A 26,813-nucleotide genomic window follows, 5' to 3' on the forward strand; every position below is an offset into this window, starting at 1 on the left:
CCAGGAGTTTTACAAGGATTTGTTACTTCTCTTTAGAGAGTAGACATGGATAGATGATTACTAACAACTCATCAGCCTGTACATGAAAACTACTACGCTCTTCTGTGACTATCCAGTTATTAGTGTTTTCGTGTGCGAAGAAAGAACACGTAGCATAACTGATGATTGAGTGCATCTGTTTGTAGGCAGAGTTGTTTTCTTATTTTCATATGCTGTCCCTCGGGAAGGAAGATAATGTGAACTATCTGATGGCTGAACACGTACCTGACTGTAGTGTCAGCAGTGTCGACACCGTAGAGTCGGTGGAATCTACCGAACGGTTTGGGGCCTCTCTGCTCCAAAGCACTGATGGAACTTAAACTGTGTACTGACATTACTTCGGTACGAAATCGTGACCTGTGGCTCCGTTTGTACCGTATTGTTGAGCAACGATTACCAGCTCTTTCTTCCATCAATGTTAGTGGTTCCGTGTACTCTCAGCCTGGGGAGGGGCGGGTCTTGGGCACTTTGGTAAAGACTTCTGCTCGCCCGTGCTCCCCAGCCCCCAGTACTCTCGCACTGAGTAGTACGATCGGACAGTACTGTGTAGTTTGGTTTTAACCATTGAAGTCATTCCTCTTCTTTTCTTCTTAGGCACAAAACCGATTCAAGGTTCCTCTGGGGACAAAGTTTTACAGAGTGAAAGCTGTGTCATGGAATAAGAAAGTATAACTTAAGGAAGAAATCAAACGTCCTGTGACACCTTCCTGATCTGTCCTACAGTGCTTACTCATCACTCCAAAAACAGCAGGCCGTCTTTTTATACGGAGGTCGCCGTGACAATACACTTCACTGGTGTATATCACTTCCTTTTTAACTGGCTACGTTTTAGGAACAATAAATTCATCAAAAGCCTTGGCCGACTTAAAATGGTTTTGTTTTTGGTTTTTTTACCCAAATAACTAGAAATGCGGACCAAAGTAGTTCATTTTCTCAAAGGGCATACCCTGCATTGTGGCTTACGGTGAGCCATATTAATTGCCTGTTACATATACATTAGCTTGGACTTAGATAGTAAATGTTAGCTCTTATTACCAGCATTTGTCCTTTTGTGAAATCAATATCAGAAAACTTGCACTCTGAAACACATTCTTTATAAAATGTATAAATTCTTCAGAACTATTTAAAGAGGAGTGTTACTGCATGCAGATAATCATAACTTTGAGTTTGCGTCTGTAGATTACTAAAGCAAATTGTTTCATTTATTTTTTTAAATGCCCTTTGACGTTTCAAAATAAAAACTTGTCATTTGATCGACTGATGTTAAGGCCAGCCGTAATCAGCAGTCTTCAAAAGCACTTTGAACAGCGGCCACCTGGGTTCTATGGGGAAGCGTGTGTGCTCTTGACCGTTTCAAACGCGGCACTCAAAACCTTCCCAACCTCTTTTGATTTGGGTTGGAAATAATCCTGTTGATGAAATCGTAATCCATGGTTTGAGTTCAGAAAAAGCATATTCATTGTACATTAACCATTTAGAGGTCATTTAAATAACAAAATATTGTATTGTAAAAGACATGTAGAATTTTAAAACAATAAAGATTTGAACCTGTAAATGTGTGTGCCTTTTAAAGAAGGATGCATTTTTAATATATTCGAGTGATTGCTGGGAAGTGTGAAAAACTTGTTCTGTATCATATCGGAAGAGAAACATGTTTATTACAAAAATGTTCTTTAACTATATACTATGTAACAGGGTAAAACAGTGTTCTGTAGAATAGAATTGTGTAAACTCGATATTTAGACAAATTGCTACGGAGCAAAGGTATTTAAATGAGTTAGTTGAGTTGGATGAGGCTTGTTTCAGGTTTGTTGCTAGAGAACGATAATAAAATGATTCTTTTTCAGAAAATATTTAATTTCTTCTTAAAAATAAGTTAAATATTTTTTTAAATATGTATATCTAATAGTAAAGAAAATGGAATAAACACCATAGTGTATAGAAAACTGAATTTGACAACATATTAATGAATAAATGAACAAATGATTTCACATGTTTCTATTCAGTCCTTCCATGACCTCTCAGGGCAAAGAAAACCAAAGCGATAAACTGCTGTATCTCCAGAGCGGTTTTGTTAAGCAGATTTGGTTGGGTCTGAATGCATCTGCCAGGTGGACCATTTTGACTGACTGGGTGCCTCTCACACACAGAAATCTGTGGTCGTTGTGCTGTGGAACCGCCGTGGCCTGACACACGACGTGGAAGCCATCTCATTGACGCTGCTCTTTCGTGGATTTGGTCACTTAGCGTTTTTCTTCCATCCTGTTTTATAGCCATCCCATCGGTGTCCACATATCCCTTTATAAAGCACATGGAGAGAAAATGCAATTTTCTTTGTTAAAAAGAGAAATGGAACCTGGCAAAACTCTTGGAGTTCTTCCCTTTGTATGGTTACGGTCAGTGTACTGAGCGTTTGGGCATCAGAACCCCTGAGTTCCATCTCGATCTAACCTTCGCTTTGGGCGACGGGCATTGACTGTGAACCTCAGTTTTCTCCCTGGATGGGATGGTAGGACCTACCTCGTAAGGTTATTTTGAAGGTTAAGTGATGAAGTTAATGCACCTATAAAGTGCTATGAACGATTTTAAAAACATTAAGTATTCAGTAAACGTTAGGTATTATAAAGATTTTTTGCATAAGCAAAGCCTGTTACATTCATTACCCAATCTCTCATAGAAACGTAGCTTGCTTTATTACAAGAATCATGCTTAAATCATTTTATTGCAAGTAAAACTTAAGCACACATGGATTATGTGGATAATTTTACTGATTTTCGCAAAGATACCTCTGCATATGCTAAGAACAGAAGGAGCAAAAGTTATGTAAACTTTCATTTTTATTTTTTAAATTATCATGGTGTCAAACATGCCTATGCTTTCAAAACAGTGAACCCTCTCCCAAGCCCCCGTTCTGTTTCCCAGTTGTGTCACCTAGAGGTATACTTTTTAGCTTATAAGTGCCAAATAATACTATACTGCAATTGTCTTGATAAATAATTTATCGATTTACTTTCTTACACGACATTTTAGCTATTTCGTAAGAACTTTCTCTGCTGTTTTTCCAGTAATTTACTATGTTACTTTCCAGCTGGTTCACGAGCATTTACGTAATCATGACTCTCTGCTGTTCGCTGAGCCAAGTTGTGAACTACGATTACGTTTCTTTTCACGTACAGCCCACAGCCTTTACTAAGAGCTTTTCGACTGGGTTTTGTTTTTGTTTTTGTTTTTGTTTCTTCTTGTGCTATTGTGGTGTGATTGCCACAACTGATGTTTTCAAGTGCTTCTTCGTATTTTATTTCGTCAAGTCGCGTTTCCCAGAGACGTGCGTTCTGGAACCATCTCTCCCCATGCCTCGTTACACACAGCCAGAATGAACTAATTCTCACTTGGAGTGTTTCTTCGAAACTCTCAGCCAGAGGCACACATTTGTTTTGCCGCCGCAAAACTGGTCATCTTTCCAGCTCAGGAGCAGTTTCCCTACCTTCCCAGCCTTGGTGGTCGGGCCGCACCAACCGTTAGGCTTTTGTTGTGACAGCACCGCGCTCTTGGTCCCGATCTCTGGGTCAAGTGCCCATTGTTGCGTCACTGTTCATTCCAGACCCGGTACTCGCTCACGTGGCTGCGGGCATCTGTTGACTCCGCTCAGGCCGGACGCTCCATGACGCCTTCACGCGAGTGTCTGAAGGCTAGTTAGGGCTGTCCTCGGGGATGCTTCGGCTCCCCTTGTGGCCTGTCCTAATGCCCTGGGGTTCTAAGCTGTGGCAACAGCATTCCTAAAAGAGAGGCAGCAAAAGTCAGACGCTTGGGAGTCCAATTAGGCCACTTGTCTTTTGGTCAAACTAACAGAACCCACTCAGATTGCAAGTGTAGGAGTGGTGGGGGGGAAATTGTCTTTTTGAAACCACCACAGTTCTTTCTGAAGTTGGGTGCAAAGCAGCCGTTGCCCTTTAATATTTAGAGTTATGGATCGCCTTGGATTTTTTTTTTTTTTTTTTAGAATGTGAGTTAGTGATGTCTAAAGCCACAAAACTGTAGGTAATCCTTTAAAATAATTTCCATAAATATGTCTTTTACTTACTAGCGAAACCTGGAAGCAGTTAAAACTTACTGTCCACCAATCGATAGCTTTTATTATTAGTCATACTCTCAGAATATAAACAAGCCGTCTTTGGCCAATTTTTGAACATACTTTTAGATGATTTATCATCTTTGTAAGGTGGAAATTCTTTCAAACAATTCTTAACATAGTGGTAATGAGACTCTGCAGTCAGCTGAAAGCTATTTGGTTTACATACTTCTTAGGTGTCTCACACTTGGAGGCCATTAGACTGAGCGCCACCTGTTCCGTTCCTGCCTTAAAATAAATAAGTCTTACTGGCAACACCAGTCCTCGTGTTAGTGGAAACAAGTGGCCAGCGTCAGTGTGACAAAATGCAAGATCGGTTCCCTATGTGCTCTCATCAAAGCAGTAACTGCCCCACGCGAAGATACCCCGCGATGCCTCTCGATTTGGTGTCCGCGCCCCCCGTGACATTTTCATAGATGTCATCCTTTCCTTCTGCCTCAGAGCAGGTGCTAGGCCTGCAAGACGGAAGAATCCCTCCGTGCTCACTATCACTATAATCTGGGCAATTCGGGAGTTTCTGACACTTGCAGGGTGAGAAAAATCTTTACCACTTTTACGGGTGGCTTCCGAAAGGTCTCCAGCTTTGTGGACGCTCATAGCAAAGATGCGTCCGCTGGTCTAATTCCCAATTGGTGGTGTAATACTCCTCTCTCGGACTGATTTGGAAATGCCACCCGCGAAGTCCTCCACCCGTCAGTGAATAGCTAATGCAGGTGTCACTTGTAATGTCTTTGGAATTCCGCTGTACCGGTGACTGTCTGCCTAACCAGTCCAAGCCTCTAAGGCGAACTGCTCGGTGTCTTGAAGAGTTCTTAACTCCCACGAGTGTCAAGCCGAATCTCACGAGCGTGTAAGATGCCTGAGTTCTCAGCAATTCCAGTTATAATCAGATACTACAAGTTTACCTCTTTATCCAACCTGTTTAGAATTATGAATTCTGGGGGCCTCCCGGGGGGCTCAGTCGGTTAAGCAGCCAACTCTTAATGTTGACTCAGGTTGTGATCTCACAGTTGGTGAGATCGAGCCCCACGTCAGGCTCTGGGCTGACAGCGTGGAGCCTGCTTGGGATTCTCTCTCTGCCCCCCCGCCCCCCCACTCTCTCTCTCTCTCTCTCTCTTTTCTCTCTCTTTTTTGTCTCTCTCAATAAACATTTTTTTTTTTTAATTTTTTTTTTCAACGTTTATTTATTTTTGGGACAGAGAGAGACAGAGCATGAACGGGGGAGGGGCAGAGAGAGAGGGAGACACAGAATCGGAAACAGGCTCCAGGCTCTGAGCCATCATCAGCCCAGAGCCCGACGCGGGGCTCGAACTCCCGGACCGCGAGATCGTGACCTGGTTGAAGTCGGACGCTTAACCGACTGCGCCACCCAGGCGCCCCTCAATAAACATTTTTTAAGAGGTGTCCCCATACATGTAGGTATCAACTTTGAAAACAGGTTAGACATGGGCTAGTAGAAATGTATGCTTTGGCCCTCCGTTTCATGCCACCATAGACATAACTAAATCCTTGCAAATACCATATTTTCATGAATATTCCTCAAGGTTAGCCTGAGGCACTGAATACAAGAAACCATGAGTGAGCAACTTTTTCAACTGTGGCCATTTTGTACTCTGGAAATCTTGCCTTAAGTAGGCTCCATGCACAGGGTGGAGGCCAGTGCAGGGCTTGAACTCACAACCCTGAGGTCAAGACCTGAGCTGAGATCAAGAGTCAGCTCAGGCACTGAGCTACCCAAGCACCCCCAGAGGACTCTTTTTTTTTTTTTAATCTTTATTTATTTTTTGAGAGAGAGAGAGAGACAGCACGTGAGCAGGAGAGGAACAGAGAGAGAAGGAGACACAGAACCCGAAGCAGGCTTCAGGCTCCGAGCTGTCAGCACAGAGCCCAATGCGGGGCTCGAACCTACAAACTGCGAGATCATGACCTGAGCGGAAGTCGGACGCTCAACCGACTGAGCCACCCAGGCGCCCCATTTCCCAGAGGACTCTTAACAGCACTACAAGCAACTGTGCATAATTTAAAGTATTTTTAACTGCCTGACGAATAACATCATCATTATATAATAGCTTTCAAAAATTCTGCGAGAATTTTGTCGTCGCTCGTCCTGACATGCGGGGGATCGGGAGCGCCAGACAAGTCACGGTCCAACTTTGGTACCTGCTGTTTCCCAAGGCACCTTCACGTTGGTGAGGACTGTGAACAATTGTGTACTCCTTAAAACATCAGAGAGAGAGGCTTTTCAAACAAGTTCCAATGTATTGAATAACTGGCTATTTACCATTATCTATAGAGTATTTCCGGTTAAGATAGTTGGAATCTCACACCACGAACTAAGTGATAACTACTAGTCACAACAGCATGAGACGGGTTCGGGTTGTGTAACTAGAACGTCAAGAAGAAATCTCTCCGCTTTCACAGCACATCAAAGTTGTCCTCTTACTCCTTAAATTACTCATCGCCTCACAGGCAGGCCTATGTGGCTCCGTCTTCTAAATATCTTTCCCCAAACTGTTTCCCAATAAATAAATGAGTGCATCGATAGCACTAGCTTTTCCATGTCTTTGTATGAAGGCAGGCCATGGTCGTGGAGGTGTGATTCTGGTTTGCACCAAACCCGTTGGCCTTTGTGGTAGTAATATAGTTAGTTGCCAAGGGAACGGAGTGCACTAACATGAATTCCTCGTCTCGTGGGACGCAGAATTACCAAAATGGAGCCCGGTGAGCCAGAAATTGGAGCACGTTTTGACCGTCGGGTAGCCATGGCGGTTCAGCTGTCGGCGTGTAACGTTCTCGATGCTCCTCACCCCTCGCACAGTCGTCCCCAGCTGCGTTTCCCAGCTTCCTCTTTCCATCCCCCTGCAGTAGTCGTGCTGCCTTTTTCAGTTGTTCAGGCGTTAGCTTTTTAAAAAGTGTAACCACGTTCTGGTCACGTTTCTGTGAGACTACAACCAAATCCACGTTGCCTTGACGGGACTTAATGTTTTAAAATCCCACGGGCGCATGGGTGGCTCAGTCGGTTGAGCCTCCAACTCCGGATGTTGGCTCAGGTCATGATCTCATGGTCATGGGGCTCTGTGCTGAGTGTGGAGTCTGCTTGGGATTCTCTTTATCCCTCTGCGCATCTAGATTTCCTCCCCATATATGTTCTTTGTAGTGTTTATTAGAATAAGGTAACCTGGATGGAAATACCCAGGATTTTATACAAATCTTGAATATCCCAACAATTTAGGCATACTAAAATATCTCTCCAATGCTCACTACCCTATTATTTCCAATTGTTTTAATTACACAGCTTGTCATTAAAAGGTTATGATTAGAATGACGTTCAGAACGTCTCCATTGAAGTTGACATCAAGATGATTCTGTGTATTCATGTAACAGTAAACTCCAGAAGGTTTATTTTGGTTAGAAGGACCAAAGCAAAATGCCTCCTAATGCACTTGTGGCATTCTTTAAAGGGCTGCAATTGTGAATTGGGGGATGGCTAATATCAGTGAATTTAGTAAAGTCGCTTTGCACAGCATTCGCTCACAAGTTCTTTGCAAAGTTCTTGGGGAGCCCATCTACTCAAGGTTACTATAATAACAAAATTGGATGTTGGCTGAAAGTGGTGAGTGGTCACTGTGGCCCTCTCCTGGCGGAAGTTCTAGAAATTACTGTAAGAGCACAAGCGTAGCTTAAAAGGATATATAGTTCGTTAGCGACAAGAAGCGTGTTGATCGTTGTGCAATAAGCCTCTTATGTTAGTATGAACCTACTGGTCTACACGAAGTAGTCCACATTTTCAAAGACCACGCTTAAGAAACCAAGAGTCTGCAGGGTTGACTTTTGTCACTCCATCTGAATTTAGCCTTTGTCCTTGAAACAACTACGCCTTTGCTCTAAGGAAAAATCCTGAACTTTATCCAATCGGGTCAACCAGTCACACTTAACCCATAGGCCACAAGGATGCGAGGCCGAATCAGATAACATACCAGTGACGCACACTGAGGGCAACAGAAGCTGTCTGCAGTGCTTGTGGTCTAGTACCTTCTGTTCGTGGTGGAATTTCAGGGCTGCACTTTGCCCAAGTTTATCTTTAGTCCCACATCATCAATATCCACAGTTGAGCCTCAAAAATGCATGACTTGAACATAGCCCTCCTTATTCATGGGGTAAGTCTTTTCAATGTAAACATCTAGAGAGCTTGTTTCCTCTGGAAAATTCCAGTGTTTTATGCAGATCCTGCTGCTTACTTAGACTTGTAGGTAGGACACCATGTGATATTCTGACAAGGGGCAGAAGGCTTCTAGTGTTTAAAACGGGGTTCAAATACGACCTCCAAAGTAAATTGCTGGCTAACCTGTGTAACTTCTTTTTTTAGCCTCAGATGTCCTGTAGGAATTTCTTTTATCTAAGAAATAAACCTTACAGTGTGTTGTGATCGTCACAATGGGAGAAAGTGAGTGAAAGTATTCTGCTTATTGAAGAGTGATGAACAAATATTTATACATGCCTAGAAAGACTTTTCAAAGATTCCATATACTTTTAGTTACTTTTTTTTTTTTTTTTAATTTTTTTTTTTTTCAACGTTTATTTTTGGGACAGAGAGAGACAGAGCATGAACGGGGGAGGGGCAGAAAGAGAGGGAGACACAGAATCGGAAACAGGCTCCAGGCTCCGAGCCATCAGCCCAGAGCCCGACGGGGGGCTCGAACTCACGGACCGTGAGATCGTGACCTGGCTGAAGTCGGACGCTTAACCGACTGCGCCACCCAGGCGCCCCAGTTACTTTTTTTTTTTAACACTTCTTATTTATTTTTGAGAGACAGAGAGCATGAGCAGGGGAGGGGCAGAGAGAGAGGGAGACACAGAATCCGAAGCAGGCTCCGGGCTCCGAGCTGACAGCACAGAGCCTGGCGTAGGGCTCGAACCCACAAACTGTGAGATCATGACCTGAGCCAAAGTCGGACGCTTAACCGACTGAGCCCCCAGGCGTCCCGTCTGTATACTTTTTAAACACTAATTAGAAGTGGCAGAGTGGTCTTCCTAGGCTTCTACGTCAATGCTATTGTTATTCACTGTACAAACAAGGGGCATATAAGCCCATCCTAACCCCCGCCCACCACCAACACCACACAAAAGTTAAACCACTGCACCTCAGAGAGCAGACGACAGCCATGATGTATTTAGGGATACAAAGAGGAACCCAAAACTCTGTGCTTTCCCTCTCTTTTTTCCCTGGGGTAAAGGTTTCAACGCAAGAACTTACAAATAAAAATTGTGATTCCCATTCCAAAGTTAAGGTGTAGCCGTACTTGGGGTGCCTGCCTGGCTCAGTTGGAAGAGCATACGACTCTTGATCTCAGGGTTGTGAGTTTGAGCCCCATGCCGGGTGTAGAGACTACTTAAAATCTTTTTTCAAAAAAAGCTATAGCAGCACTGAAAGATTACTTAACATCCATATTTTGTATCGTAACATAATTTTAGGGGCACCCAGGTGGCTCAGTTGGTTAAGCCTCAGACTCCTGATTTCAGCTCAGGTCATGATCTCACGGTTTGCGAAATGGAGCCCCACATGGGGCTCTGGGCTGACAGCGCGGGGGGCGGGGTGGTGGGGGGATGGGGGCTGCTTCGGATTCTCTGTCTCTTTCTCTGCCCCTCCCCCGCTCAGGCATGCACACTCTGTCGAATGTGAAAACATAAAAAAATAATTTTAGAATACGTATTTTAGGGTATTTTTGAAAACATTAAACATTTTGATCCCTATTTTAGTTTGAATCATTCATTAGAGGGACCCCTGGGTGACTCAGTTTGTAAAGCCTCTGACTTAACTTCAGCCCAGGTCATGATCTCACAGTTCATGAGTTCAAGCCCTGAGTCAGGCTCTATGCGGACAGTGTGGAGCCTGCTTGGGATTCTCTCTCCCTCTCTCTCTGTTCCTCCCCAACTTGTGCTCTCTCTCTTTCTCAAAATAAACAAATGCACTTAAAAAAAGAATCATTAGATACAGCCATTTTTATTTTGACAATTCTGTTTTTCTCTAAATGAAGTATAATTTTCATGGAAACCATGACATATGGAAACTTGTTTTTGACAGGGAATTAAAGATGTTAGAGAACTAATCATATTATGCAGTAAACGGATGGAAGTACAGATCTAGAAATTTTTTTTTCATGTTTACTTATTTTGAGAGCGAGCGAGCCCGTAAGCAGGGGGAGGGGCAGAGAGAGCAGAGAGAGAATTTCGAGCAGGCTGTATGCTGTCAGTATGGAGCCTGACACGAGACTCGAACCCACAAACCGTGAGATCACGACCTGAGCCGGAATCCAGAGTCCTACATTTAACCGATCGACTGAGCCACCCAGGTGCCCTGATATTTATTTTTTTTCATTTCCAAACAAGAGAGGTTCATTCACCATCTTGAAATTTAAATGAGCCCTCCTCTTGGGGCTGATAGAAAAATGCCTTTTTAAATGTTTCTTACATCAGTTTACGCGCTTCAAAAATAACTGAACTGGTAAAGTGATCAGCTATATCACTTCTTTCTTTCTTTTTTTTTTTAATTTTTTTTTAATGTTTTTATTTATTTTGGGGACAGAGAGACAGAGCTCGAGCAGGGGAGGGGCAGAGCGAGAGGGAGACACAGAATCCGAAGCAGGCTCCAGGCTCCGAGCTGTCAGCACAGAGCCTGACACGGGGCTCGAACTCACGGACTGTGAGATCATGACCTGGGCTGAAGGTGGACACTCAACCGATTGAGCCACCCAGGTGCCCCTATATCACTTCTTTCACACATGGACCCGCTAGCTCAATTTGACTTCTCTTCACAGACTAAGGTCATCATAGAAGATCTCAGGTAACAACGTGCTCCCTTTGTGGTCCTTACTTTGTGTATATTGTGAATGCAAACACACTACACAGTTTTCATGGTGCACATTAGCCAAAGTTGGATTCTGTGGGACAATGACGACTCATTCTAAGTTTATTCACTTGGCAGAAACTTCCTTGCCTGAACGATTCAGGTAGTGGTCATTTATCAACAAGCTTTGGTGTTAGATGGGACTCCAAAAAGCTCCCCTACCATTTTCAGGAAGCACGGGTGAATCTAGAGGGAGGAGAAAAGAGGAATTCTATAACTTCATAATTAAAGCTTTCACATATTGCCCAAACTATTTTTTCTGGGAGCCTGGTGCTTTGAGAGATGAACTTAAGAGATTTTCACGTTAAGTGTTCAGTGACCAAGTAGTTGCGAAGAATTGAATCTGGTATACTAATTCCACTGGATGGATCGGAGAAACTGGGACCAGCACTTACATCAGGAGATTTTTGTTTTCAGCTGTCAGTTTATAAAGAATATATGGAATTTCATTGCACAAAAAATAGGACAGCCAAAGTATATAAAAATATTTCTTCTTGTACTTAATGTTGCCATTCACAAACAAGAACTAAAAATTTACCTATTCAAAAGGTAATTTAAAATATACATTGCAAATATGAAGATTGCATGAATATCTACACTAATTGCTGTATTAAATGCCAAGATTAACGATGAACCGGTGTAACATTCTCTTAACACCCAAAAAATAAGAGAAGTTAAAGTCTCAGATTATAGCACTGTTATTCTCCGAGATCGCAAAACATCTGTAGAATATTTTCAGTAGGCGTTCCTATATCATCAGGAATCTAGAAAATGAACTCTGAATAATGCAAAATAAAGGCTCATGTAATTTTACTTTTTTCCTGAATATTGGGTTAAGGAACATGCTAATTTTTGTAGTAATTTTTTTCTATTAGAAAAAGTAAGCATAGTAAAATGTATAGTAAAAACTGTCTGGGGTCACCATTACCAGCGCACGTCTTTGAGCACCCTGACATCTTTGTCCTTCTAAAGGGTTGGAAAGCACGTCAGGGAAAAGAATCAAAAGAACTATATCAAGGCAAAAGCATTCATGTCTCAACCTAAAAATAGCGTGCTGGGAAATTACTATCTATAGCCTCACAAATCCAGTCCTGGTTTCTGCTCACAGCATAAAATGGAAAAGAAAACAGTCCAGAAATACACACACATATATACAGTCACCTGATTTACCACAAGGGTACCACTGCAGCTCGGTAGGGAAAGGATGGTCTTCTTAATAAAAGGTACCAGATGGAAAATAAAATGAACCTTGACCTTCCCTGCATACTAGGCACAAAACGTATTTGAAACACAGAAAGCATATTTGAAATGGATCACGAAATTAAATGGGAAGGTATAATAAAACTTTTCAAAGACAACAGAAAAATGCCCTTTTTTTTTCCCCTAAGACAAAAAATTCTTTTTTTTTTTTTTTTTTTTTCAACGTTTATTTATTTTTGGGACAGAGAGAGACAGAGCATGAACGGGCGAGGGGCAGAGAGAGAGGGAGACACAGAATCAGAAACAGGCTCCAGGCTCTGAGCCATCAGCCCAGAGCCCGACGCGGGGCTCGAACTCACGGACCGCGAGATCGTGACCTGGCTGAAGTCGGATGCTTAACCGACTGCGCCACCCAGGCGCCCCAGACAAAAAATTCTTAAACAGGACCCCAAAATAGCCAATTAAAAGATTGAAACATTGCATGTCACTGAAACTAACAACTACTGTTCATCAAAAGACTCTACTAATAGAGTAAAAAGGCAAGTCACAGACCAAGAGAAGATATTTTCAATGCATACATCTAACAAAGTGTCACCGACCAGACCCCGAGACCTGACTTTTACTGCCTGTACTCGCTTTACTGCTTGTACTCACAACCTTTGTCTTACATTTTTCCTTAATCTCTTTAGGGTTTACCTCTTAACCCAGGCATATGAAACCCAAAACCACCCTTCAGGTGACAGCAACTGCCCTGATAGGGCCTCCAGCCGGCCCAGACCACCCAGACCAGTTGAGCTAAACCCCTACCTAGGCCTGCACAGATGGACCCCGGAGTGACCCTTGGAATGACCATGAGATAAAGGGGACAATTCCCTTGATCTCATTATAATACTAAAATCCTGCCCCAGGTGGGACCTCAGCCTCATTCACATACAATGTAAGTATAGGTCTGTTTCCTTAAGATGTAAGTCAAATTTCTACCCACCTCTAATTATGATGACAAAGCTTCCCTGTCTAAGTATTCAGCCGAACCCTAAAAAAAAAGGTACCCATTCACCCTCTCTCAGAGTCATGGCTTTGGAAATTATTCCCCCATGACTCCTCATTTGCTGCAAATGAAGTCTATTTTGTGCAACAACTCCACCTGGTGTATCTGTGACTCACCAAGGAGTGAGAGCGAACCCATGTTGGTTCAGGTACAAAAGGACTAGTACCTAGAATATATAAAGAGCTACAAATCAATAAGGAAAAGAAAAGGAAAAAAAATACTTGAATGGATTCTTTATTAAAGAGGAAAATTAAATGGCCAATAAGCTATTAATAAAGTGCTAAATGATTCCATTTATGTGTAGTTCAAGAACAGATAAATGAATCGTGATGGTAGAAGCTAATTTCGTAGAAGGGAGCATTGGGTGCTAGAAATAGTCAATATTTTCGTCAGCGTCGGGTTAAGTGGTTGTATCTATGGATTTTACTACATATTTGTTTTATCTCATTAAGTTTTTAAATAACTACAATGGTTGATTTGTGTATTTCTTCTCACTAGTTCGTCATATGTTGCTGCACGTATTTTTTAGACTATATGGTTAAGTGGCTCTATGTTCATGACTGTGACATCTTAACGTATTTTCCTTTTAGCATCCCTACAACATTCCTCTTTATTTTGTATTGTTAATGGAGTAAATTCAAAGATCTAATTGGCTTTATTCAGTGATTCATGAATTGGGCAACATCCCTCTAGTGAGTAGAAAGGAGCTCCAAGGATCTGTGCACATGGAAGGCTTTTACTGGCAGAAACAGAGCGGAGCGAAGAAAATTATTAGCAAAAGAAAAAAAAAAGATTGTTTCGGGCAAGGTCACCTCCCTTTGGGGGAAGAGTGGGAGTCCCATGCAGGCTACCTCACTAGTGCTGATCAGGAAATCTCATATTGACTGGTTGAAGCTCACATGCAAGTAGTTAAGTCTCTGTTTGCTGTCCTGGGCGCAGGTGACTCCATTTGGGGCCTCTTTACAATTTATTTTTAACAGTATGATGCTTTAAGCTTTAAAAATACATTTTGTCTTATATTGAATTTGCCTCCCTGACATCCTTTCAATCCACATTTGTGTCACGTATCATTTTTCCATCTCTTCAGTTTTACCCTTGTATTTTGTTTCAGGAGTCTCTTGTAAAAACTATATTGATGGATTTATTTAAAAACATTTACTTTACAAAATGTTTATTTTAGGACTTAAAGTCTCTTTTGATGTCAGCGGTGTTTTACCTTGCTTCCTTTTTATTTTTTTTAACTTTATTTTAGGGAGAGAACACACGTACACATGGGGGACAGGAGCAGAGGAGGGAGAGAGAATCTTAAGCAGGCTCCAAGCCTGATGCAGAGCCTGGTCTCATGACACTGGGATCATGACCTGAGCCAAAATCAAGAGCTAGATGCTCAACCGACTGAGCCACCCAGGCACCCCCACCTGCTTTGCTTCCTTTTTATTTCCACTTGCATTAAATTTATACATCTAAGAAAAAATCTTTCTGGGTGATGATCTCCGATTTATTACATATATGCTTTATTTTCCCATGTACTGATAGCTTTATTTATTTATATTTACGTCTACCCATCTTTTCCATAAATAAAAACTTTTCCCTGAATAAACTCTTAGCAAACTCCTAAGTCCTTTGGTTTCTCTTGACACGACCCATGTTTGTATTGTTCAGATTTACTTCCAAACTATTTGACAACCTATTTCTTTCCTAGAACTTCAAGAAGATTGAGTTGAGTCAAGAGAGCGAGTGTCACCATCTTTTTCCACCTGGAACTAAATCTCTCCGTTTTTACATACAAGTGTTATGGAAGTCAAGGGGTCCAAAGGGTCTACCCCTAATACACTTAATCAAAACTTCCTGTCCTAACCCACAGGGAGACAGTGCTTTACGAGAGCTATCTCCCTGTCTCCTTTTGGTAACAAGTCATCAAAAGTTCTTCGCTTTCAACGCTTCCTTGGGTTGGGTTCAGTTTAATGTACCCCAAGCAATTCGGTCCAATTGCACATGCCGAGCACGTCAACATGCCAGTGCGTACATCATATGCTCAAAAAATGGCTGAAAACTCCGCCCACTGGGGGAGATCCTAGTATTATAACGAGCTAAAGTAACTTCAGGACAAATGAGGAGGGCTTCTGCGCAGGTCCTCGCCTCCAATATGGCTCCAACTGGCTCACGTAAGGGATTATCAGGGGATACCCACCTAGCAAGGGGCCCTCCATGAAATGCAGCTCCCTGGTTGGATTTGTGGCTTCTGCGAAGCAAAACACATTCCTTCCCCGTCGTGTCCCTTGCCCCCTCCTCTCTGCTGGTGGCTTTCCGTCTTCTGATTGATTAACTTCCTGCTGCCCCTGCATCCTAGCTAACGTAAGGACACTGCTGTTTAGAGAGGTGGATGGACTACCCCAGGATCAGGACCATGACCTCTATTCATAACCAACCTCACAATCTCGGACACAAGGAAATGCTCTCATCTCAAACTACCCTCGCTCATTTCTTTGTGCAAGTCACTGTGGGCCAATGGGTAGGTGGTAGAGAGGATGTGCCCCAAGTCTTCCCTCTGTCCGGTCCAATCTGACTGTTCTCACCTTCCCTCTGGTCTCCAAAATTCAAACACGGTAAGCATCGCATTGAACCAATACCATAAGATATTCAGTGCACATGGAAGATGTCTTAGATTATTAAATTTATTGTCTGCCTTTGTATGCCTTTGTCTTGCATTTAAAAATTTTTTTAATGTTTATTTTTGAGACAGAGACAGGGCGTGAGTGGGGGAGGGGCAGAGAGAGAGAGGGAGACACAGCATGGGAAGCAGGCTCCAGGCTCCGAGCTGTCAGCACAGAGCCTGATGTGGGACTTGAACTCATGAACTGTAAGATCATGACCTGAGTCGAAGTCGGACGCTTAGCTGACTGAGCCACCCAGGTGCCCCTATCTTGCATGTATTTTCCCGTCTTTCTGCCTGTCACTCGAGGCTATGAGTTGCAGAAAGTCAAGAACGGTGCCTGGCAGCTAGGCTCAAAGCAAGTTTATTCCTTTTTCATTTTGGAGTTCCTTACATCTAGCTTCAATCCACCCTGATGCAAGTTTAGACAACAGAATCCTTCGTTTATGTCTGTTCACAGGATAAATATGGCAGAGAAGGGAAATTCAAAGGAAGAAATGGAGAAAGCCAAGCTTTCAGTATCGTACTTTAAAAGAGTGCATTGCTAAATGCTTAACATCCCTAGAAAAAGATCCAGTGCTCAGAACAAATGATCTGCCTTTTTTTTTGAAATTCGGGTTAAATCAAATTCCATGATGTAGTTTTAGCCTGGGAGGTGTACGCATAAAGAGGGGAAGGGCAATTTCATAATTTTGATGATGGTAAAAGGGTAATAGGAGTGCGGTGATTTATTTTGGGTCTTTAAACCAGCCCCCACAACCTTCTTCACATTGTAGCGGGGGGTGCCTGTGTCACAGTCTGGGTACTGGGTAGTCCCAGATGAACCCCACCAAGCGCGCCTCAACCTGCACCTCGTTCCTGGTGCCTGGACAAGCCCACTGGCCCCTTTCTATGCCCTCAGCCAAACCATCATTAAACCCATCCCCTCAGAAATGAAGAAACTGGGTCCACAGAATCCCTCCATAGAGCAGCAGAGGGAAGAGGCCAGGTTAGCTAATACAGCACATCATAAATGAAGGCAGAGAAGACATCTGCCTTGCTTTAAAAAAAAAAAAAAAAAAAAGAATCCACCTAGCTCCTCACCCAAAATAACATCTAGATGAGTTATAGAAACTATAGACAGGGCGCCTGGGTGGCTCAGTCAGTTAAGTGTCCGACTTTGAATCAGGTCATGATACCGCGATTCGTTGGTTTGAGCCCTGTGCTGACAGCTCAGAGCCTGGAGCTGCTTCAGATTCTGTGTCTCCTTCTCTCTCTGCCCCTCCCCTGCTCGTGCCCTGTGTCTCTCTGTCTCTCAAAAACAAATAAATGTTAAAAAAATTTTTTTTTTTTTAAAAACTATAGACACCGCTTAGAAACAAGAACAGTGATAGAGTTAATTTTTGGGAGAGAAGGGAGAGAGAGAGAGAGAGAAGGGGAGGGTCAGAGAGAGAGGGAGACAAAGAATCCGAAGCGGGCTCCAGGCTCTGAGCTGTCAGCACAGACCCTGATACAGGGCTCGAACCCACGAACTGTGAGATCATGACCTGAGCCGAAGCTGGACGATCAACCGACTGAACCACCCAGGTGCCCCAAAGCTTACTATTTTATACAACTAAAAATAAATACAAATTAATAAGAAATGTTCTAAGATCAATCAATGAATGGGTCAAACGACTTCAAAAGATGCCATGAAATTTGCTAAACAAATTGGAACCTGTTTATATTTAACTTTTGAAAAGGATGTATCAAAAGAGAGAGTTAAAGCTATAAATATGCGGGTTCCCCAGGACCTAAATCACAGACTATTTACTCTAACGGCTCCCTTAAGAGTTCAATTCCACTGACTTCTTAGTGGGTTTCCATTTCCCTTCCAGGAGAAATTCAACTTTTCCGTAGCGTCCAGATTGGTACATCAAAATGTTTAGTTTTTATTTGTTTGTGACTTAAAAACAAATTCATGGCCTATTACGTACAAATTCAAGCCTGCCCTTCACCCATCATTCTCTCCTTTTTCTTTCCTTCTAATCTATGCAGTTCCCTTCTCAATCACAGTGTTCTCCAGCTACCTGCTTCCTTAGCACGACGGCTACACGGTTACGCCACGCACGACCGCTCGTGAGCATTCTCAGAGCTTTGAACCTTAACTGGGTTGGCGAAAAGCATAATGAGGCGTCTTCACAAAGTCAACGGTCTTTTGGCAATCTCGTCAACTTTGGATTCATCTGTGCTGTACAAATGGTCAGGTCAACTTGAAGGGTTTGGGGCAACTGCCTTTTATCCGGAATCAACACTTAGAGTGCCAGCCCTTAGGGGCCCTCCGACTGAACTCCGTCCATCCACACTCCTGCGCGCCCGCCGGGGTGCACCCAGCAGACGGGTGGGGTGAGCCAGACCTGGCCCCCTCGTCGCTTTCTATTCGGGGGGGTTTAGTCCTAGACTTCCCTTCCAGACTAGTTCCTCTCACTGAATTCCCATTGGCAGCTGACTGGCACCTCCCAGAGGAGCAGATCTAGAAAACAAAGGTGGCCTGCTCTAGTTCGCAGGGGCCCTGGGCAGCAACCCAGAAAGGGCTCTCCGAAAGTCCAAGTTAGTCCTCGCATTCATGATGAGAAAAGCCTATGTTTCTTCCGCCGGCATCGCTTAAGAGCGTTGTATGTGAACATTCTAATAAGGACACTGAAGAAAATACCAATCTGGTTGTCCTACGCCATTTATGAACAATTTTTACTTGTTTTTATTTGTATTTAATTCTTTCTCTCTCTCTCCCTCTCTCTTTCTTTTCAGAAAAGAGAGAGAGAGAGAGAGAGAGAGAGAGAGAGCAGGCACACAAGCAGAGGAGGGGCAGAGATAGAGGGAGAGGGAGAATCCCAAGCAGGTTCTGTACTGTCACCGCAGAGCCACACTTGGGGCTCGATCTCACACGGACTTGTGAGAGCAGGACCTGAGCCCAAGAGTCAGATGCCTAACCCACTAGTCACCCAGGTCCCCCTGAACAATCTTGAAATTAGCATGTACTGAGGACTGACGTTTTGAGACAGTGCCTTAAATGAGGAAATCATGCCACAAGTAAATGTCGCCTTGTAAGCCTCTTCAGGACAGGAGCAAATGTAACGGAGACAACTCACGTCAACTCTTGCGTCCGGTGTGATTGCCCAGCGGCCCGGCGAGCCGGCTGGCTTTCAGCGGAAGGGGCTCCCTGTGCCCCGGTGGGGCAGGGGCCGTGCACAGTGACCACCGAGAGCCTGCCTGCGGGATGTGGGGGAGGGCTCTTGCTGGCCGATACTGCTTTTTAGATGAGCATCGGCCATTCAACATGTTGGCCCTTCTGTGTCTGTTGCATTCCAGCAGATAACTCTGCTTATGGAAAAGTAGGAGTTCTTTATTATCTTAGCAGTTATGTAAAAATGCTTGCAGCCAAGCCAAGGAACTAATTGCTAATTTTGCAGAGATGCAAATGTACAGTCTGCAGACAGGAAAGCCAAATTAATACCAATCTCCCAAGTACCATCCCATAACATGTCAGGAAAAGAAGCCTCCTGACGTGCAAAACCGGTGAAATTTGATTTGGTTTAGATGATTACGTTCGGTAAATAAATTAACGCCAAATGAAGAAACTAACATGGTTTCAGCTGAGAGCCGAGAACGTGAAGTCTGGAGCAGACTGCCCAGTTCAAGTCCTGCCTCTGCCAAGTATAAGCTCTGACCTTGGACCAGTGACCTTGTCCATGATTCGCTTTCTCCTTCTGTACCATGAAAATGGGGAGAGTTGTTGTGTCAACAATTCACAGCATGCTTATAAAGTGGTTGTATGCATAGTGCTTGGAAGGTGCTGGCATCGTCTGTGTGGTAGGTGGCTAACCACCATCACCGTGTGGCTACGTGCGCCTCCTTTATGTAGGCACAGGGTCCATATTTTGGTACGTCTTCATCTTTGTTATAATTAACACACATCACCCCCAAACTCATATATATTAACAATGGAGGGAGTAAACTGTGATATATTTTAGTAAAATTACTCTGCGTTCATACACTGCATTAGTGGCTCAATCCTCTTAGTGGTGTATTAGTAATTTTTTACTGGTGAGTATCCATTACTTTCCAAATATGATGCAATAGCAGGTGTGACTCAGAATCAATGGAAAACGGCCCTAAAGGTTCAGCTTTGCCTCATCAAACTTAATATTGACAACAGTTTGTGTTAGACGTGATCCGAGCAACAGCCATTTATTCATCAAAATATGTACTTTATGATCCTAAAGATGTTCGAAAATACATATTATAAACCAGTGTTTCCCAAGCTAGTGTTCACAGACATATTCAAAGGTTCTATTAAAGCTTTCTTTTAATTTAAACCTGATCCTTGAATAAAATTACTTTGCCAGTCGTCATGACAAAACGCCCTGTTTACGGGGATCAGTCACAACTGCAAGATATTTTCACGCCAAGTTACCTTTTGGGCTAAGACCGTATTCCTTTCATTCCTTATGAAACCCGAGGACCAATTTACCAAAAGGCCTGAAATATACATTCCAAAGTATGTTAGGTACAACAGAAGTCTCAACACCGGTTGCCAGAGATAGAAAAAAATTGTTCACCTACTAGCCACCGAAACAATGAGTAAGCGATGCCTTAAATAAAGGTATTTTAGAGAGCTATCCACAGTACCCAAGTAGCCTAAACTCCTCTAAAGTATAATAAGCAAATAAATAAGTAAACGAGCATTTAGATTTTGAGCGATCTACTTAGGAAACACGCATTATTACTGCCCATCTGCTCCTCTAAAATATGCCTGGACGTGTTTCCTAGTGGCAGAAGGTGACACTAGGCAAAACCTGACAATCGTCAGAGTATGGTCCCACTGAAAACCACAATAATTATCTTGCTAAAGTAAGTGTGGTGTTTCAATTATTGGTAATCAAGTTTATGATACTCTATTTCCTCTCTTATACTTGACATCTATGAGTACCGGTTATAAAAGTGGCAATTGCTTTAATAATTGGGGCACCAAAAGAGCGTATGAAATTAACCTTGTTTTCTTAAAATTGGCTAATATTCGCATGCAGAGTGCAGCAAGCCTCTTTATCATAGGGCCAGCTCAAATCTCTCTGTAAGCTGAGGAATAATGAGTGAAATATCTAATACAAACATGTAATTTTTGTACATGTGTAATTATCCAGATTTTATTCATACGGTAAATATTTGATGGAGTCTTCCTGCAATTAATGACTTAAAATCTACTCTCTTAATTAGTAGGCAACTTCTCAGGAAAATCACAATTTAATAGACGATTTCTTTGAATGGCGTATGATCTTTTCCTTTGTGATTTAGGTACAAAGCATGAATTCAAACATTTACCTTGGCTTCGGTGTTCTAGAATTCTAACCTATCCTAAATCACCAACAGAGTCATATAAAATCATAAAATATCAGAAACCATAAAGGCCATCATCATCACCCAAACCTAAGCAATGTTTAAATCTTGTCTGCAATACATATGAATTCCCTAGGGACACCAGGTGATGTTTGAATTGCTCCAGAGATGGAAAAAGTTGCTACTGTCCAGGGTAGTTCATTTTATCTTTGTGTGATCTCTGATTCTTAGATATTCTCCTTGTAACACCAACCCTTTGGTCTTCTTGGAGACAAACAGAGCAGTTCTTATCCTGCTTTGTGTGAACCAGACCAACGCCATCTTGGACAAATTGATCATGAAGACCGTTCTGTGACGTGAATCTTCTAGAGCACAGCTCCCACCCCTATTGTCTCCTTTCGTTTAACCACACTCTTAAGTACACGCTTGGGACAAAACATCCTTATCTGCTCCGCACCTTGGACTCTGGCATGTACCCACCCTTAAGCATTCTCCTCCTGTGTGGTCCCTCAGCACGTACTCCAGCCTCCAACATATTCTCACGTCACCCAAAAGAGGATTGCAGGTGAGAGAGGGAGCATGGAAGGAAACTCTTCTCGGGAGAGATGTTCCGGGAATGACCCTAGGATTGAGTTGTGACAGAGGCCAGGCTGAGTCGAAGACATGGGAGACAAAATGGAGGCCAGGCTCTGGCCACGGGCTGGGTGTGTAGGAGCAGCCCCGAGGCGGCTCAGAAAGACGAACAACCGAGAGGCAAAAGACCCACCCACCGTAAACCCAAAAGTGACCAACTCCCTCATAAAACTGTCAAAAGTCCCCCTTGGACGGTTAGGTTTAAGTCATCCTATTAAACACCATCAGGAGATTTACGAGGAGATTAGCAGATACACAAGGTAAGTTTTTCCCTTAAAGGGTTTGAGTTTGTTTTATGTGTAAGACCGTGGAAGAAGGTAGCTAGAAATGTAAACACACTTTACAGTAAGCTGAACATGCTGAACAGCACGGTCGGGAGACTCTCTCCCTCAGTTTTCTCAGTTCAACCATTTCTCTCACGCAGAAAAAATTCATTAATTGCGCTTGTGGCCCCAAGTCCATTGATAAGAAATAACCATCATGCGAACGGTTTATTTAAAGCAATAAACAATATTTCGTTTCTAAAAGCACTAAATAATATTTCTGTCTATATCCCTCAAACTGATATTTCTCAAAATTTATTATAAATAAGCTTTCTGCTGCTGAAGGGATAAGATAAAACTAGGAACACCAAGTAAATCGATAGCCCATTGAGGTAGAAAAGCCATTTGCCCCGATATTCTAATATAAAACTGCTACTGAGTCGACTTAAACATATTAACTTTTGGGGGGGGATCTCTGGGGGGCCCAGTTGGTTAAGCGTCCGACTCCTGATTTTGGCTCAAGCCATGATCTCACGGTTCACGAGTTTGAGCCCTGTGTCGGGCTCTGCACTGATTGGGCAGAGCCTGCTTGAGATTCTCTCTCTCCCTCTGTCCCTGCCCCTTCCCTGCTTGCACTCTATCTCAAAGTAAATAAAGAAACTTAAAAAACCCATATTAACTTTTTACAACACCTTGAATTATAATAATGTGTTTTATCAGTTTTTCTACGATGCTCTTCAGGAAGCTTATAGAACAAGCCTCTGGACAACCAGAGCCTCAAGAGACCAGGATTAAGCAAAACTACCCTTTTTCAATACCGCTAACAAGTCCTGGTGATACACTCTTGAATGAAAACCAGTGTTTCTTTCATCCTCCACAAATGTTGTCCTCCATTGGGCAGAGACGTTGGTGCTTCCGGGGAAAGTAATGGTTCTAAATAAAACAATCCTCCCAGTGCCGTGGAGGAGAGAATCTTTTGAAGAAGTGAAAAGATATGTTGTAATTAAAACCACATCAAAGCGCATGGGAAGGCCTCGTGTCTGGCGCGGGAGTTCTCAGGTGGGATTCTTGATCACCTGTACCTCAATCACTGAGGACACATAGCAACAAATGCAGAGTTCCAGGCTACACTGAGCTACACTGAGCCAGTCTCTTTGGCATGGGTCTGCCTGCTTCACGAGTTGCCTAAGTAATTCTCAGGCTCATGCTCTCATGCTGAGAGCCCCTGGTGGATACCAGAAGTTCAGTTGTAGACTCAGTCTGACAAAGCAGGCTTGGGGAAGTTAAGTTATATCAGTCAAACTCACCTGGATCTTATTAATACCCTAGAATGTTCTCAAGAGCAAGGACAATGTCCTACTCACTTATGTGTCCCAGAGTTCAGAGTAAAACCTCACTGATCATAGAAACTCACTACGTGTTGGGTGAACACAAACTAGAATGAGTTTCTCAAATACAAACAAGGAATTGGATAAATATAACTAAGTATGTAAATAAACGAGGCAGAAGGGACCGTTCTTCCTTAAATATACTTCCAATTAATAAATGTAAAACACTGATAAAAATGGAAAATTACCCTTTAGCAAACACATGTAACAATTGTTGCGAGAAGCATCGTCAATGGATGCTAAAATCAGTGCGTGAAAGTATGATGGGAAGCAAGATCCGTGGTCAAGAAGTATCTCTTCGCAACATACCCGTTAATTACAGAGGGAAAACTAATACATTTACTTGGAGCTATCTAGCAGACAAGCGACCCAAGAGAACAGCAGTCCTGAGACACAGTGATGTCACGTGCCTCCTGGTAAGATGCCCTGAGAAGGCTACACCGTCACTTATGTGGTGTTCTTGCCACAATGCATGGGCCGAATTTGGTTTTGTAGAGACATCGGAAAACTAAAGCTGAGGTTTATTCCGCAAACTAACTGGTCAGTACTCCTGAAAAGTGTCAAGGTCATGGAAGACAAGACTGAGGAGCTGTCCCGCGTCGGAAGAGACTATGGAGACCCAAGTTCTAAGTGCAAGGCAGAATCCCGCAATCCAACCCCTGGGCTAGGAAAGATGTCGGCAGGGCAGTTAATGAACAGCGACCCCAGTCTGTAGATGAGCTAACAGGATCGTATGGATGTTAATTTTCTGGGTTTGGTTATGTACTCTGTACCGTGGTTATGTTAGATGTTAACATTAGGGAAGCCAGGGAAGCAGTATATGGGAACTCTGTATTATAATTTTTGTAGTTATTTTTTTGTAAGTCTACGACGGTTTCAACATAAAACATATAAAAATTAAAAACATTTAAAAAGTGTGATTTATAGACTCCCTGTGCAGATTTTTTTTTTTTTTTGAAGGGAGAGGGTTGCTTATTAACAATGCAGGTCATTAGACTCCACACCATTAGACTCCACACCATACAAACCAGAATTTCTTCCAATGAAACCCAAGAAACTGCATTTTTGCAAAATCCCTGAGTGGTTCTTAAGAACACTCGAGTTTGAGAAGAGTAGGAACTCCTATATTAAGCTGCCAAAAAGAACATTTGACAAAGTCAGAAAGTGTATCTTCTGGATTGCAAGTTATAATGGGTTAGTCTAGCCACATATATCAATCATTGTGAAGTGTCAAGTTAATGAAATTAGGGAGATTTCCGAGTCTCTGTCAGAGGTCAGGGTGTCAACCAAGATCATACAAGCCGATCACAGACTGATACAAACAACACGGTAAGGCTGTAGGACACCTTTCACAAAGCAATGGTGCTTCCGGTGACAGATTAAAAAGAAAACTCAAGCGAAGTCATTTGACATTTGTCTTTTACTAGGTAGATTCCCCTCTTGTTTTAAATATCCCAAGGGTGGAGAAATAGCTTCATGGAAATAGTCCTTAAGCGATATTTAACTTTTTTCCTCTAAAGCCCATTTTTATCAGGTGAGGTTTTATCTTCCGTGTGTTTCTACCGGCCAGGGGGGAGTGCTGCAGGCAACATGTTCTGTCCCTGTTATCCTGCCAAATATATTGCCGTGGTTTCGATTGCACTTCCAAAAGAGATTTTTCTTGATAATTTTATTTTTAAAAATTTTTAATGTTTATTTTTGAGAGAGAGAGAGAGAGAGAGAGAGAAGTAGAGTGCAAGCAGGGGAGGGGCAGAGAGAGAGGGGAGGGAGACACAGAATCCGAAGCAGGCTCCAGGCTCCGAGCTGTCAGCACAGAGCCCGACGCGGGGCTCGAACTCACAAACCCGCGAGATCGTGACCTGAGACGAAGTCAGACACTTAACCAACGGAGCCCCCCGGGCACTCCCCAAAAGAGATTTTGAAAGAAAATGTAGTAGATGGTGAACCTTAAGTTAACCACAAAATTAAATTAATCAGGAATTTCTTTACTGAAATGGTTACAAAAGTATAATTTTTTCATCATGAAGCTAACTGTTTTTACATATGTATGTACGTGTGCATGCATGTATGTACCGTTGATGCTATTAATTTGGAAAGTAACTTCCAAAGTTTTCCTAAGTAAAACTTAAGGTACACATTTTTAAAAATTGAAAATACACCCCTCAACTTTCACCTCCTCTGTGTAGAAGGCGGCGGCTGTAGAATGTAGGGTGAAAGAATTAGTTTGTAAATGAAGATTAACAAGTTAATGACATCTTCCCTTAGAATATAGTTAACTTGAAATCAACAGAAATCTATCTTGTGACAATAAAACTGCACATTCTTTATGATGCGTGCGAGGAAGAACGATGTAATTAATGTAAATGATCAGCCCAAGCGTCTCTTTCACCTGAGAGTTAATGGGGACGGTGAATGTGTGAAATGTAGCTCCTCATTTCAGACATTTCTCCAGACTGAGAAACGTAGACTCCCCCCGTGTTCATCACGAAAAGACAAGCAGAAGACGGCGACGAGGTCGGCTACTGATTCACATGGGGGTACCACAAAACATCTGTGCTCGCCGAGTTACTGGCTTATCACATCAAGGTGACTGTTCTAGCTACTTCACAGAACTTTGTTGAAGAAAGTGACAATAACAGAAGAGAGTCATCTCAGTCATATAAAAAGCTATAACAAATCAAGGTGGTGGAAGTAATAGTAAAATTTAGTCCCACTATCTGATAGTTTACGTCCTCAGAAATTGGAAGTAATGCCTAATTCTATCTCAAGGGTTTCTCAGTGAAGTGCCCATTGCTATTGGGGGCAAGGAAATTATCCAGTGTACGGGACTTACCCTTGATTTATAGGGCTTTTGATATCCCTACTTCCAGTCACAAAACGTCAGTAACAACTCCCAAGCAACATGTCAATTCAATCACGCTGACATATTTCTCAGGGCCCTCTGGAGAGATCGTATGACCCCCGTATGAACCGGTGAAAGTCCATCAAAATGCTGTGACAGATAACATTAATATATATCGTAGTATCAGTATGGTCAGTAGTTTTTACTTATTTTTTTTGTTTAAAAAATCGTTTTAAGTTTATTTATTTATTTTGAGAGAGAGCGAGAGCGAGAGAATCCCAAGCAGGCTCTGCACTCTCGGCACAGAGCCCAACATGGGGCTCGAACTCATGAACCGTGAGATCATGACCTGAGCTGAAACC

General features: G+C 42.7%; 1 protein-coding gene across 2 annotated transcripts in view; it reads left to right on the top strand.

Moving 5' to 3' along the window:
• The window catches only part of RB1CC1 (RB1 inducible coiled-coil 1), a 94,341-nt gene extending 92,311 nt beyond the window's left edge, over nt 1-2,030 (top strand). For both annotated transcript variants that reach the window (XM_030304114.1, XM_030304115.1), the window contains exon 24: nt 634-2,030. In XM_030304114.1, the coding sequence (XP_030159974.1) occupies nt 634-711 (78 nt within the window). In that variant the 3' untranslated portion in view covers nt 712-2,030. The remainder of the gene's footprint in view (nt 1-633) is intronic.
• Nucleotides 2,031-26,813: the final 24,783 nt, after the last annotated feature.

The sequence above is a fragment of the Lynx canadensis genome, chromosome F2 (genome assembly GCF_007474595.2).
Source record: "Lynx canadensis isolate LIC74 chromosome F2, mLynCan4.pri.v2, whole genome shotgun sequence".
NCBI classification, from domain to species: domain Eukaryota; kingdom Metazoa; phylum Chordata; class Mammalia; order Carnivora; family Felidae; genus Lynx; species Lynx canadensis.